This window comes from Heterocephalus glaber, unplaced genomic scaffold (genome assembly GCF_053883595.1).
Source record: "Heterocephalus glaber isolate CG9 unplaced genomic scaffold, H.glaber_assembly_v1.0 deba00001555, whole genome shotgun sequence".
NCBI classification, from domain to species: Eukaryota; Metazoa; Chordata; class Mammalia; order Rodentia; family Bathyergidae; genus Heterocephalus; species Heterocephalus glaber.
Genome location: NW_028258346.1, coordinates 11,835,308 through 11,851,966, shown reverse-complemented (window position 1 = coordinate 11,851,966; position 16,659 = coordinate 11,835,308). Strand labels below are relative to the sequence as shown.

Below are 16,659 nucleotides of genomic sequence, written 5' to 3'. Positions count from 1 at the left end.
TACCTATTTATTTACAACTAAAATTATATGTACACTTGTTAGTAACATTGTTTTGAAATATATACACATAATGGGACAGCAAAATAAATTTTATTAACATGTATTTCCTCACAAACATTATTATGGTGAGAACACTTAATACCTACTCTATTAGCAGATTTTCAGAATATAATACATTGCTATTAACTACAGTCACCATGGTATCCAATGGACATTTTACATGTATTCCTCCTATCTACCTGAAATTTTGTATCCTTCTATCAACATCTTTCCAACCACTTCGCTCCATAGTTCACTTTTATGGTGGTATCATTTACAACACAAAGGCTATTTTTTTTTTTTTTTTTGGTACCAGGGATCGAATGTGGGTCCTTGCGCTTGTGCACCAGGCAGCAAAACCACTGAGCTAAATCCCGGCCCTACAAATGCTATTATTTTGATGAAATCCAAATTATCTACTTTTTCTTTTGTGATTTGTGCTTGCAATATTAGAGCTAAGATACCACCACTAACCCAAAACTATGAAGATTTACTGCTAGATATTTTTCTAAGAGTATAATAGTTTAGCTTTTATGTTTATGACTATGACTCATTTTGAATTTTTTGTATAGTGTAATACTGGTGTGGAATACCATTCTTTTGCATAAGGATGTCCAATTACCTCAGCTCCATTTGCTGAACAAATCATATTTTCCTCATAAAATTTTCCTGTTGCTCTTTTTAAAAATAAGTAGTCATCAGTTGTACAGACAGTCATTGAAATTTCTCAGGCTTAGAATCACTAAAGTCCGTGGAAGTTATACACAAGCCACATGGACAGTGGAATGAGAACCAGAGAGACCAGGGAACTTTGCACTCAAAAAACAATATTTTCCAGTGCTCTGCATTTTCTTTTTAACTCATATATTCCAGGCTTAGATCTAAAGAGGTAAGAAAATTGGAAACATTAATGGGCATAGTTTTAAAAATTACCAACCTCTGCCTACCTTCTCTGCAAAAAAGAGAGGGGAAAGAACACAGATAGAAAACTTTTAGTCAATAAGTGCGATATAGTAGCCAAACATAATAGGAGAAAAAACTGTGGTCCTCACCCTCAACCACAACAATGTAGACTGAGTTGGGGTTTTATACTTTCACTGTGCCAGCAAGGGACACCTACAGCCCTGACCTGGCAGTGCTCACAGGGCTAGTGTGTCCATCTGTGCTGGCCAGTGTGGGTAACCCTGCACTGTAATGTAGTGAAGAAGTTCTGGGACCCGCGAACTTCCACACCCACCTTAAAGGAGCGATGTATTCCTTCAGCTTCTTGCTATGGTGGTGTCAGGCAAGTTCTAGTATAGGGACACAGGGTCACAATTATTATGATACTGATACTCCTTTGCTTGTTAATGGAGACTAATTAAGGAACATTGATTACTTTGAACTGACAAAAATGAGCTAACTCCTCACACCAAATTCCTATTCTGATAGTCTCAGAAAAATATACTTTTTTTAAAAAATTCTTTTATTGGTATATTTTAGGTATACAACATATTTACATTTCTCATTGGGAACTTGTACCTTTACATGATGAATCTTCATTCTTATTTTTTCCCCATTCCTAGCCCTCCCTTCACCCCCTCCACCCTTCCCTATTTACAAAGACTATATTTCCATTTCTCATCATTTTTCCTTTCCCTTCTTTCCTTTCCCCTGCCCCTCCCACCACCCCTACCCCTTTGGACCTTTTCTTCCTATTTTGCATTATCAATTATCCATTCTAATCATTGGTACATTTTAGGTATACAATATAATGACAATCATCATTGGAAATTTGCACCTTTACATAATCTCTCTTGGTTCTTATTTTTTACCCTTGCCCAGCCCTCCCGTCAACCCCTCCAGTCCTCCCTATTTGCAAAGATTTTGTTCTTATTTTTCCATTTTCTCATATTAATTCCATTCTCCTCTTTCTTTTCCCCTACCCCTCCCACTTCCTTCCCCTTTGCCTCTTTTCTTCCTATTTCACATTACCTATTATACATTTTAGTCCTTCTCCATGCACTAAACTAAAATTGAAATGGATTAAAGATCTGAATATTAAAATAGAAATGCTGAACCAGTTGGAACAGAGGTTAGGTAGAACTCTTGAAGACATCGGTGTAGGAAAAAATTTTATGAACAAAACCTCAGTGGCCTGTGAATTAGCACAAACAATCAACAAGTGGGATCTCTTCTTATTAAAAAGCTTCTGCACAGCAAGAGAAACCACTAGCAGTGTGAAGAGACAACCCACAATGTGGGAAAAAAATCTTCACCTGCTTTTCCTCAGACAAAGGTCTACTATCTCGAATCTATAAAGAACTTAAAAAGATCAGACCTCCCAAATTTAAAGACCCAATCCGAAAATGGGCATCTGAAATAAACAGACATTTCTCAGACAAAGAAGTAGAAATAGCAAATAAATACATGAAAAAATGTTCAACATCACTGGTCATTTGAGAGATGCAAATGAAAACAATGCTGAGATTCCACCTCACTCCAGAAAGAATGGCTGCTATCATGAAATCCACCAATAACAAATGCTGGCGGGGCTGTGGGGAAAGAGGAACCCTGCTCCACTGCTGTTAGGAGTGTAGACTGGTGCGACCGCTGTGGAAATCAGTATGGAGATACCTCAAAAACTAGGACTGGAAGTCCCATTTGACCCTGCTATTCTGCTGCTGGGGATCTTCCCCAAAGAATTCAAAGAATCATACCACAGTGATATATGTGCACTAATGTTCATAGCGGCACAGTTTGTGAGAGCTAAAACTTGGAAACAGCCCAAATGCCCATCATCTGGAGACTGGATAAAGAAAATGTGGGTTTTTTTAAATAAAATGGAGTACTACTCAGCAATAAAAAATGAGAAATTAGAGACATTTATAGCTAAATGGATGCACATTAAGGCGATACTCTTAAGTGGAATAAATAGGGCACACATGTATAAATACCGAATAGTTTCTCTGGTGTGAGAAACTGGAAGTGTAAATAAGGACTAAAATATTCTTTAAAAGAACATTGAAGTAAGATTCAGAGTCTCAGAACATAATATAAAAATATCAAGGTTGTTATCAACCAATAACAAATGCTGGTGAGGTTGTGGGTAAAAAGGAACCCTTCTCCCCTGTTGATGAGAGTGTAGAGTGGAGAAACCACTGTGGAAATCAGTGTAGAGATTCCTCAAAAAATTAAACCTAGAGGTTCCTTTTGACCCAGCTATTCCTCTTCTTGGTATCTTCTCGAAAGAATTAAAAGCATCATACCACAGCAATATATGCACACCCATGTTTATAGAGGCACAGTTTGTAATAACTAAACCTTGGAAACAGCCCAAATGCCCATTAACTGATGACTGGAAAAGGATTTACATGTATTTGTATATACAATGGAATACTAGTCTACCATAAAGAAAGATGAGCTTCACACATTTATAGCTGAATAGATGGACCTTGAAACGATACTCTTAAGTGAAATAAATACGCATGTTTGAGTGCCGAGTTGTTTTCCTGCTGTGAGGAACTGAAAGTGGAAATAAGGACTAAAATTGGGGAGACTGGGTCAGTAATGTCCAAAAGTTGTGGATTTCTTTCTATTCTGGGCAAAGAGGAGAGGTCATCCCTGTGTCCTGGGTTGAATGAATGTTTGAGACTTTGCCAAATGGGAAAGACATCTTTGGGATGGTATAGAATCCACATAGATGACTAGATGGGGTCTGTTTAAGAATGGTGCCTTTGAAATACTGGTGGTCCCAGCATCTGGTTACCTATCCAAAGGCCTGCATGTTAGTTTTTTAACATCCACTTGATCTGGTGGTCTGAACCCTTTTTCCCTACTGAAATCTGACTTTCATGCTCTGAGAAAATATCCCACAGGAGTGGGCCCTGTTTAACCATCTATCTTCCTTCTAATCTATGTAAATTCCTGCAGTGGCTATCTTATGTAAAACACAGTAAAAATTTATTGTACATAGTTTCTATTAAATGTTAAAGAAAATATAAAAAAGAAGAGAAAAATAGAAAGTAGGGAGAAGTTCTAATAATTCCTGAAATTGTGTGTTCCATGGTTTCAAAAATATTTAAAGTATGTGCTAATTTGTTTCATGTATACTGCTAGGCCCTCTTAGTTCATTGAAAAGAACGTTTTGTGTTATTATCTATTTGTTTCTTTTTTGTAAGCGTCTCTTTTTACTAAGACTTGTACTCTAATAGTTTGGTCACTCTTTTAAAATTATGGTACACAGTTTATCAACTAATGTTATTCTTTAATTAATTTGTCATGAAATTTTGCTTTTTTTCATAGAAGTAATGTTTTAAAAATATTTCCTGTATTAACATCTACTTGCATTATATTGAAATAAACAAAATGAAGATTACAATAAAAAATCACTTACCATACCCAGAACCAACAAGATTTCAAACCTAATGAAGGTGATAATCATTGAAAGACACCACCAGATGACAGAGATTTTACAATTTTCTAACAAACATTTGAAGCACCATAATTTAAAAAATACCTCAACAAATAGCACGAATATATTTCAAACATTTTAAAAAAATCGAAACTCTCAGCAAAGAAGCAGAATATAATGAAATAAAAATGTTAGGCATGAGAAGCAAAATAAGTGAAATAAAAAATTTTAGTTAATATGCTCACCAGCAAGAGGAAATAAAGAACTGAAAATTGAGAAGAAATCACTCAATCTAAACAGAGAGAAAGTAGTCTCCCTACCAAAAAAAAAAGGAAGGAGGGAAGGGAAAGGCGGGAAGTTGAGCTGGAAAGAGGAAGAGGGAAAGAAAGAAAAAGAAACAAAGAGAGAAAGGAAGAGGGAAGGAAGGAGGGAAGGAAGACTGAGAGAGAGAAAGGGAAACCAAGAGCGTGGAGGACCGCATGTCTAAACAAAGCATCTAACATTCTTTTCAGCAAAGCCATTAAAAGAGTAAGCCTCAAGAAGTACTCAAAGAAATAAACACCAAAAACTTCCTCAAGTTGTCAAGAGATAAATCTAAGACTTTAAGAGCAAAGTAAATTCTAAACTGAATAAACTGAAAGATAACCAAGCTGTGGCCATCATCATAGCTAGACTGAAAACTAAGAACAAAACCATATCTAATAACCAAGTAAAGAATAAGCACATCTTGACTATAGGTAAAAATGAGCAAGGGGACCATACTCAACAACATCAGTGACCACGGTTAGTGTAAATAGCATTTATAGACCATCACATTCACAGCTGTAATACCCGGATGCAACTTGTTTAAAGTCCGAGTTCCATTCATGTCACCAAATGGTCAATTGAATGGATCGCTAAGTGAAGAATTATACATAGTGTGTACATTGCAATATTAAGAATAGACAATTGGTCAAACGAAACTCTAATTTGAAAACTTTGCCTTTATTTGCATAACTCACATGCAGTACTGTAATGTGTAACAACATAAAAGCATAGTACTGTACAGTACAGTACAGTACAATTAGCAAAAATTATATACTATATAAACAAGGTATGTTGTATACAGAAAGACACTGTGGCTCTATAAACAAGATTTACAGAACTGTGAAAAAAAAATAAGACAGACTGGATCACAAGTCCAAACAGCAGATTGTAAGTGTTGACCATGAATAAACAGTTAAGTTGATTAAGGAGGAATATCTGTACATAATTTTTAGGTCTCCAAGGAACATATACCAAGACAGACCATATTCTGGACATTAAAACTTAAATCTAAAAGAATTAAAATCATATAGCTTGTGTTCTTTATTACAATGGAATCAAGCTAACACTCAATAACAAAATTAGACGATGTATTTAAACACCCTAAACCTGAACAACTAACTTCTAAAATAAATGAAGACAAAAAAATGAGTTTTAAATGACATTTTAAAATTATAGTAAATTGATTGAAATGTATATAAAATACATCAAAATGGAGAGACACAGCTGATGCAAGGATGAGACATATATTTTATAGCAATAAATGGATGCATTATAAAAGATAAAAATGTGAATTTAACAACCCCAATTACCACCTTAAGAACGATGAAACAAAAAAATACAACTACATTCAAAGAAATGAGAAAATAAAAGCTGAAAAGTGGAATTGGGATAAACAATAGAGTTAGATCAATGGGGCAAAATTGGTTCTTTGAAAAAGATCAATAGAATTTTAAAACCACTAGGAAGGCTGACAGAGAGAACACACAAATTCTCAATGCTAGGAAAGGAAGAGGAGAGAGATGTCATAGTCCTATAGACAATATGTAATATATAGACAACAACTTATATACTATTAACTGCTCTGCATTCATCAATTTGACAAATTAAATTAAATATAGCAACTCCAAGAAAACCTCAAACTTCTCTGACATGAAATAATATTATGAGTAACTCAGTAACTACTAGGGACATAGAATTCATAATTGCAAACTTCCCAAAAGAGAAAATCCTGATCTTTTCACCTATTTTTTTTTTCAGCCTGAAGAACTCATTTTACAGGTTTGAACTCATTTTACAGGTTTGATAGTGACTTATAGTAATATTTGTTTTTCTAGAAGTTTCATGTTTTCTCCTTTTTAAATATTTTTAAAATTTTTTATAAATATATGTTCATAGTACATAATGATTATATTCATCATGGGGAGTTGGTACATGCACATAACACATTGAAAGCCCTTACTATATAGATACTTCTTGCTATTTTTAAAAAATCTTCATACCTTTAAGTGTATATCCTCATTGGCTCTGGCCTCAGTGGTTTCTAATAAAAATTCAGCTACAAATTTACTAGGATCCTTTTATACAACAATTCACTTTTTAAAAATCTCACTTCTGGGCCAGGGATTTAGCTCAGTGGTGCCGCTGCCTGCTCCGCAAGTGCAAGGTCCCGAGTTTGATCCCCGGTACCAAAAAAAAAAAAAGTTTTTGGTGGTGTCTTTATTTCCACTTCTGCTTGGACTCCCATGATGCAAATGTCAGTACACATAAGGACATTCTAAAGGTCTCTGAGGTTCAAAAGGACAATCAATCTAATTTTCCCATCCATTGACTTTTCTTTAGTGCTCATCTGTTGTTGAATATCTTTAGTCAAGTTTCAAAATTTCAGTTATTAAATTTTTCAACTCCACAATTTCCACCTGGTTGTTTTAAAATACTTCTCTCTGATTATTGATGTTATCTATACTGCAAGATATCCTCATACTTTCAACTAATGCTTCAGTTATGATTGTCTTTAATTCTCTCAATTTATGTATAATAGAGGCTTGTGATCCTCACTTCAGCTTCTTCAAAGACAGTTTCTATTCGTTGTTTTTTCCTATATATATAGGCCATACTTTTTTGTGTGTTATTTTGTGTTTTTGGTACCAGGATCAAACTTGGGCCCTTGCGCTTGTGAGGCAGGTGGCAGAACCACTGGGCTAAATCTCTGTCCCTAGGCCATACTGTTTTTGCTTCTTTCATTGATAACACTAAAGTTTGTAAAATAGTACAATGTATCACTCGAGGAAATTTTAGCCCCTTCACCCAGATTTTGTTGCTGTTAAGTTTTTGCCATTGTCTTGCTTGCTGTTCATGTACTGACTCTCTCAGGTAAATCTGTAAAGTCTCCATCCTTTCCTGTGATTAGCTTCTCAGCCTTGTGCTCATGTAGCTTTGTGGTCAGCAAATTATAGACCAGATATTTTCTCAAATGCTTCGAACCAAGACACCCTACTCCCTCTCCCCAGTGGTTCTCTGTGTGTGTATGGGCACATCTTCAATATCATAGTCCTTTAGAAGTCTGTCTTCACTTTTGATTCTTCTTTGGTCAGGACCCCAAGTCATCAATATGTGAGTGATTAGGGATTTTAGATTTTTTCCTCAGTAGCACTCAGGTATGATGATATTTTCAGGAGCAAATTAAAGCTTTTAAAAACCTACTATGGGCATCTTTTTCCCCAGATCTTTCTCCTAAGTTTTTTTAAAATCAGATTTTTTTTTGTACAGACTAATTTCTCAGCTTCAGACAACTGCAATGTTAAACTTTGTATTTTTTTTTATTTTGACAAATGCTTTGCACATAAGACTTTAGCCATGAAGTGATCTACATGTCAGATACATAATAAGGTCAGTTAATAGTTTCCCAGGCAGCTGCAAGATAGGCAATTGCGGGAATTTTCTATGTGGGATGAGATTGTTGAGGGGCTCTCAACCTGTTCCCTCCCTGCAGTTGCTGTAAGGCTGTGTCCTTCACAGCTTCCATGTTAGTGAGGCTGCTCCACCACAAGGTTACTACCAGGACGGTTAGTTACTACGCCATATACTCTGCTGTTATTCATGAGATTCAGTGGTTTTTATTGAAAAACTAACAACCATATTATGCTTGGGCTTTGGATATTCCCTGGACTTTTGCAAAACTAGATTTTAATGGTTATTGCCAATATTTTTGTTATTTTTATTGAGGAGAAAATACATAAAAATCTTCTCTCTGCTATTCCAAAATACCAGCAAACATAATACATTTTATCAAAAATAAAAAGCTTCTATTAATTTTCCTATTCTGAATTATTATCATAAAATAAAGTATATTAATATAGTCCACATAACAGCACTATGCTATTTTTCCAATTAAAATGAATGATGTCATAGAAAAAAACTCTTTAAATAAGTTATTTTTTGAAAAACTTTTGCATTTGTAGGTTAATATTTGATATAAACTTTTGAGTGGCAATGGGAAATCCAGCTGTAATTTAGAATGTTTGAAGCTACTTAATTATGTTTGACGTAATTCATTTTATCCTTTATTCAACTTTCAAAATTAGGTACAATCTAAGGAAACAATTTTTACTTTTTGAGGTTTATTTGCACTTCTACCATTAATGATATCTTTTTAATGAGTTTCTCCTACCCTTTTTTCTGAAATATATAAGGGTAAACTGACTCAAATATCAAAAGGTTTGAAGGTAAAAAGCTTGAAATGTCATGCCCATAAATTTGGAATGGGTTATAAACTTTACAAAATTAACTGTCTGAACTCTACACACTTTATTTCCTTTGAGAATAAAGGCCTGAAATCACAGAATCAGAACTCAATAACCTAAATGTGTGCAGAAGAGTTTATTTAATAGCAATGAATAATCTGAATAAGTTAATAATTCAGAGACCCAAAGAGAGAAACACACACTAAATTTTACAGATAAAGCACACACCTATATTTCTTTGGCTTTAAAATATAGAGTGTAATAAGATAAATATTTCCCTATTGTAAAGATTAAATAAAAATGAAATAAGCACCTCAAAAATAGAAATCCCAGAATAAATGAATTATTTGGGAGACAATTTTAATGATCTGTTTTTAATGTTGAGAAAAATCAGTTATCTTAATAGAAAAGAAAGTGCTATTGTTGTTGTAGGTATTACAGAGCAGATCACCAGGAAATAGATAGAAATAATGAAAGTTAGATTATCCTTTCAGATTTAAACCAATGAATCTATAATTTAGACCAGCACAGAACAATATTGTTTCCATCAAAATAGAATGGCATCCGAATGAACAGAATTTATCATCAAACAAATTCAACATGAATGAGAAAGAATGTATAAAAAGCAAGGATGTTTACTCAAATTCTTAAACATAAAAATCTGGAGAATAAGTGAAAAACACCATTACTTATCATAAGATTAGTGTAAAAAGCAAATGCCCATGCATTCTGAAGGTAATCATAGAAACCTAATCAAACTAGTTGTTATTAAATATTTGAAAGATAATCACAAATCATCTTACTCAAAATAAATGTGTGGTAATTCATTTTTGTAAATGAATTACAAATGTCTCATAATGTAATATGTATTCTTACTTATCTTTGTACACAGAGAAAATAGATACATTGGAGGAAATATTGATACTGTACTTTTTCATCTCTGCTTTTATGAGATTAATTATTACAAGTTATTTCTGGTAGACTCCTCAACCTGAGACCTTGATTCCATTATTCTGATAATCTGAGGTTAAAATGTAGCCTATGGGTTATGGAACATTCATTATGGTAATTTTCTAGGAACAGGGAAAAATTTTAAGTGGCACAGGTGTGGTTTTGGCCCTTAATGAACACTGACAATGCAGCCTAATAGTTTTGTCTACAATGATTTCATTGTGCTAAAACCCGTTCCCACCTTACACTTCTTTTTATCATTGGGCAACAGATTGAGGGACTCAAGTTTCAAATAGAATGAATACCTCTTACTCACTAAAAGGTATTCATCATATATTCATGGAAATCTTTAGATATATTTGATATACTGACCCAAAGAGAAAAGTGTTTGGGTATGTCCTTTAAAAATATGCATAAATTCTACAATATAAAAATAGGCTATCTACAATATTTGATTGATTCTAGACCTGAATGTGAAAGGTAAACCAAAACCATTGAGAAGAAAATAAAGGACCATTTTATCATGAGTAAGAATAGAAATTCATAAATATCCAATACAATTAGATGTAAAAGTTTAGAAAATTCTACTGGTCTGCATATAATGACTAATTCAAGGAGGAAAGAAAGATATTCTGACGGCAAACAAACAGTTCCAGCCTAAAGAACAGGGGTAGTTTCACTTCTGGATGTACCTACTGATAAAGTACATTTCCTATTTGTGATTATTTATTGAATTTTCCATGTATGTACATTTATTTAGCACACTCTTTGTATATCTACTGCATTTATAATAAAAATAGTTAAAAATCAAAAGAAGGCATCTTTGAGGTGATGTCATGTGAGATATTTCACATAAAATTACTATTTTCTGAAAGCTTTTAGACACTTCAGTAAAGTAATACTTTTCCACAATATTATTAGCTCTTCTAATGCATGTATAAATGTGTTTTTCCATTGAGTTTTATAAGAAAATTATTCATACCCCCAAATTTATCAAAAGCAAATATTCAAAAATTCCTCACTAGGGAAATATGGCTTATTGTACGGTTTTGGCAAAAAAGAAAAAGGCCAGGAGTAAGAAATTATTTATTTAAAAAATACTGCATTTCCACTAAATGCTAGGTTCTATCCTGAGTCAACTTGGTTTAAAAACAAATTTTTGAAGTACTCAGAAGATTTAGTTTGTACAAAAAATTATACCACAGATGGTAAATATTAAAAGCAAAGGTATTAACAAGGGAAGCAAAAGCTGCTTGGCAAATGCCCCCTACTTCAGTGTGTATTGAGTGGCTGAGAACACTGTGGAACAATTTCATGCCCCTCCATGGCCTGCTCTGTCCAGCGGAACCAGTCATGAGTCCACTATGGAGAACTCTTTCTGAGTCACCTCCAAGAATTTTAAGAATCCAATTTGTGGGTCTAAAATTAAAGATGAAACCTGGTTCAGTAAAATGGAAAAAAAAATCTGTCAGTTGATATGTAAGGTATACAGAGAGAAGGGTGAATGTTTGACATTGAGGAGTAGCTGGAGAATAATGTTGAGCAAGGAAATGGTAAGATGTGTGAGTGTGTGTGTGAGTGTGCGCGTGTGTGTGTGTTATTGGGAGGAGAGGCCAGGTGTGTTGTTGGAAGTACTAGGGACTAAACCCATGCCCTTTGGAGTGAGCTACATCTCCAACTCTTTTTCACTTTGAAACAGAACCTCGCTAACTTCCTAAATTTCCCAAGTTGAGCTCTAAGTTAAGATCCTCCCCCCTCAGCCTCCTTGAGTCCTTGAGATTATAGGCATGTGCCATGACACGGAGGGTCAGGGTTTGGTAGAAATGACCTCAGCAGCAGTGTAGAGAATTGAATGGACAGGCAAAGCCGTGAAGGAGAGATATGGTGGAGTCAAAATGTGACAGACAGGAGATGAGGAAGACCTGATTTAAATCTTAAAAATGTAGAACTGACAAACAAAGAAAAAGTGAGAGACAGATTTGAGAAATATTTAAAGAATGAAATGGTGAAATTAAAGGAAAGGAAAAGATTCCCCAAAGCTATGGATGACTAAGCTTTGACAAGGTTCACTGTATCTGCATAGAGATATGTAGAAGAGAGATGGTAATATGTAAATGAAGATATGTGTCCCTCACAGCTCACTGTGGTAAACTGCATCCTATAACAAGATTATATTTACAATTGTGTTTGCAGCTATGTGCGTGGTTGCTGAGGAACCTGTAAAAAATAAAAGAAGACAGAAATCTAGCAGAGGTTTGTTTCTAGAAGCAGAAGTCCCTGAGTTTGGGGAAGCACTGAAGAAATGGAAAGAAATCCCCAAAGGAAAGAGAATGATTAACTGTTCCAAATGCATAACAATGACAACAATAAGAAACAACCAGCTTGATCATGGGAAGTTTATGACTAGCCTTTGTAGGAATCCTGTCAACATAACGGGCGTAGCAGGCTAGTTACAGTGGTTTATGAAGATGGCTGATGAAAACACAAATTTGTTAAGTGCAGTTACGAATGTTACGTTGTCATGGCCCTTGGATAACACAAGAGAAAAAGTAAATCTTGAGATATGATGTAAAATGTGGCACACTTAGTCAGTGTCTTGTTTAGTGTATGCAGGAAAACTGAGATGGTGCATCAAAAGAAAATAAGGAAAATGTTGGAAAATATTTTGTTAATCAAACTCTTGTTGAAAATATGACCAAAACATATAATTCTGATTATGCTTCAAGTATAAATCAACTGTTTTCAGTGGACCTTAATCGTCAAGATGTGAAGAGTACAACATGCATGAGGCCTTCAGAAACTACCAGACGGAATCTGAGAAACGTTGCAATGCCAGTTTGAGGAAGGATTTTCCATCACCCTACACTGATTTATTAAGTTTGCTTCCCTGTGTTTGCAGGGCCAGGTGCTTAACCAGATCCTCGCCCTTGCCTATGTCTGTAGCAATAACATAACTGCCCCACTGTCTCACATTTTACTTTGATTTCCAGAGGACAAGATAAAGTGATATCCCAACATTTTACCTCTAAGGCTCAGTGTACGCGATGAACATGTGAAGGAACACGAAGAAGCATTATCGGAGAAGACTAGCAGAGAAGAGGATAATAATACACATACACTATAAAGCACAATAAGCTGCCCTGATTTTATGAGAGGAATGAATTCTAAAGAAGGAGCAAAGTTGTTTTATTTAGAAATGTGTATACAAATGCAAATATAGATTACCAATGGAACAACAGAAACCTCAGCAATTGGAGCCTAACAGATTCATGAAATAAGACAATGTAGCCCTTCAAACATGCAAATGATACAGACAGGCAACTCCTTAGAGAAAACCGTGAATAACTGCAAAATACATAACAAGATATTTATCTCAGTTGTACTCTGAGAAATGAAAAATAAAATAGTATGCCATTTTTGTCTTATACAATTTTCTTTCAAAAAATCTAATGTGGCCATGCTTCAGGTTAAGGGTGGGAAGCTTCATATTATGGTGATATCAGCATAAACTTTTTAATGTATTGAATTTAGTTTGAATATATCTACGTAAGTTTAAAACTCAGCGATACCACTTCTGGGATTCCATTTTAAAGATATATTATACAAGGGCACAAGAGAACGTGCCTAGTGTTATTTTTTACACATCCATAACTATGAAAATGAAGCTATCAATAAGAAAATGATAATAAAGGCATACCATATGTTATGTGCCTACACAGTCATTGAAAAAGAATGTAGTAGGCTCAGGATGTGGGAAAAATAATGGTAGATTGTTTGCCTAGCATGAATGAGGTTCTGGGTTTGATCCCTGGCACTGAATCAATCAATAAGTGGAAATGTAGTGGAACTATATATCTGGGTCAGAATAATATCAGTGAGGTATAGTATCCCTGAAACCATTTGGAAAAAATATCAATATATAGAAATAAGTGTATATGTGTATACAATTAGAAAGACCTAGAAAAGTTGAGCTGATTACTAAATCAGTCTTGTGAAACATCTGTAAGTAAGGAGAGATTTTATTTACTTTTAATAACTATGTATTTCTGATCTTATGTTATTTTTTAGTGAAAGACTTAAACCTAGTCTTGGAAATATACTTCATCATAATCGATAATGTCATAACAAAAATGAAAATAAAATGAAAAATACAGGCAAGGTAGCTTAAAGTAGATGTAATTCTTAACTTTTCTAAAGGGAAAAAAGAAAGGATGTGAAGTGCATGAATGATCAGGCCTGTAAAGAATTAGTGGACAAAGCCAGCTATGTTACTTTAGGACATATGTCCTTTCTCTAAAGCCATCAGGGTTATGGGGCTTGAGAATATATACAACATTCCATAGATCAGATGGTAGCTGAAGGGATTCATGCTTGCATTTGTTATAAAGTTCAAATTGGGAGCTATTGAGGCAGGAAACTTATAGAAATGGGTGATAGCTAATTACCCAAGGCTTCAAAGTAATTTCTCTGCTAGAAGCAATTTAAAAGACCATTTATTTATTTATTTATTTATTTATTATCATAAAATGTCCCATTTACCTTTTAGGGCATGAGAAAAAAACATATGAATGTATACAAATATTAATTTAAAATTAGACTTCTACCCGATCCAAATCATTGGTTAATTTTTTAAAGAGCAGAAGAATAATCAAAACATTATGTCATATCCTATCCTTAAGACTCTGCCATTTGTGGAGGTAATAAGAGTGCATTCCCAAAATGAATATGGCTTAGAGGATAGGATTTTACCTTTTTAAGCCAGTCCTAAGCCACTGTTATCACCCCCAGAGTCACTGGCTCAGCTACTCTAGAACACATAGCTGTTTAGTGAAAAAGTGATTTCCGGAAGGGACATAAGATGCAAATGGTGAGGAGAGTGTAACATTCAAAATTTCCCTCTCTTCCACCATATGCAGTCTGGCTTCTCAACTTCTGAGCAGGGCTTCTCTCACTTTCCAAAAATAACTGCCCCTATATAAACCACACTCATTCTTTCCTTGAGAGAGAGTAGTTCCAAATTTCATTCATTTCTACATTCATCCCAAACACTGATGGTACAGATCCTGTGGAACGAGTTTCCTTCCTCACATTTCCAAAGGGTCTCTGATTTATAGATTGTTGGCATTTAAATTTAAGGCGAGACCTGCAAATGTAGAAAATATCTGAATGAGGTGTTCTCTGATACTAAGTATCTGCCTCTAGATCTAAGCTTTATATTGTCTAAATAAACTATCCAGCGTATTAATCTGATTATCATATTACTCTTGGAGTTTTATATTACATCATAGACTAAAGGACACCATATATTCAAATATATATTCAAATATATATTCAAATAAATTAATTCTTCAAGGGATATAGTAAACTTTCTAAGAGTCTCTAGGAGTCACGGTTTCAAAGACTTAGACCTCTGATAGAATTGGAACAGAAGTTGAGATCTTTTCCATCAGTTGCTCAGAAATGATATGCAATATATGGCCCCCACTTTGTGATTGACACTGATGTGGTTAATTTAGGATCATATCCAAACTATGCCAAATACTCTGATAAAAATTAGAACAAATGCATGGCCTTTTAAAAACCTCCTTCCTGATAATCAGGGTGGAACAGAACTCCCTAAAACATGAGACACACACAGTAGAATTATAGATATGCAAAATAATATTATCCTTTGCCAAGAAAAGGTAAAATGAATTGAAACTTAATATGCCTACTATAGTCATTAAATTTTCAATGCTATTTATACATTTCCACAATTAGATCTGAAATCACTTTAAGGAAGACAGCATGTACCAGAATTGTGTTTGTTGAAGAATGTAGTGGATAATGAATCAGATGCATGGGATGATTTTATTTCATTGATTGGTTTATTATTATTAATCTCAACATGAAAAATGCTAATTTTAGCATTTTGTTATTTTATTTTACATATGTATTTATGTCCACTATAAATATATATACATAATATAAATATATACATAATTTATCTAGCTCTTAAAATGTCATTTACAAAATTATTATTAACATTTGTTTCAGAAAAATAAGACTTTTCTAAATATTAATTTCCTTAACTTTTTTCTTCTAAATAATATTAATATCTGTTTATCTGTTTTTATTGCAGGATTTATTTATACATGTGGTGGAACTTTAAAAGGACTTAATGGCACTATAGAAAGCCCTGGTTTTCCATATGGATATCCAAATGGCGCAAACTGTACATGGGTAATAATAGCAGAAGAAGGAAATAGAATACAAATTGTGTTTCAGTCATTTGCACTAGAAGAAGAATACGACTACTTATCCTTGTATGATGGACACCCTCATCCTACAAACTTTAGGACAAGGTTAGTGTATTTTGAATGGATATGGGGAGAGAAAATATTTTGTGGGTAAAATTAATTTACTTTTCAAAGAATGTTTGACACATGGTACAGTTCAAGTCATACTGACCACCCCATTGTTAGTCCTTTGGAAAAATAGAATTTCATGATCAAAGTATTTCCATATCTCTGACTATCCAAAACTAGAATATTACTATCTCTAAAAAAAGTGAATGCAAATTCCGTTGTGACCTTTTCGGGTAGTATAAAAGGAACTTTTTGTTATAAAGTAATGATCTCTAAGCTTCATTCATTACAGTATAGGCATAACTTTTGGTAAAATGAAAATGTACTAGGAAAGTGTAATATGTCTTTAGGGATATATACTCAATTTTAATGTAGAACAGTA

The 16,659-nt window shown here is 34.1% G+C and overlaps 1 protein-coding gene across 6 annotated transcripts in view; it reads left to right on the top strand.

Annotated features, from left to right (window-relative positions):
* Positions 1 to 16,659, top strand: part of Csmd3 (CUB and Sushi multiple domains 3) — a 1,141,260-nt gene that overhangs the window by 111,493 nt on the left and 1,013,108 nt on the right. For all 6 annotated transcript variants that reach the window (XM_087190703.1, XM_087190702.1, XM_087190706.1 and 3 more), the window contains exon 2: positions 16,052 to 16,274. In XM_087190703.1, the coding sequence (XP_087046829.1) occupies positions 16,052 to 16,274 (223 nt within the window). The remainder of the gene's footprint in view (positions 1 to 16,051; positions 16,275 to 16,659) is intronic.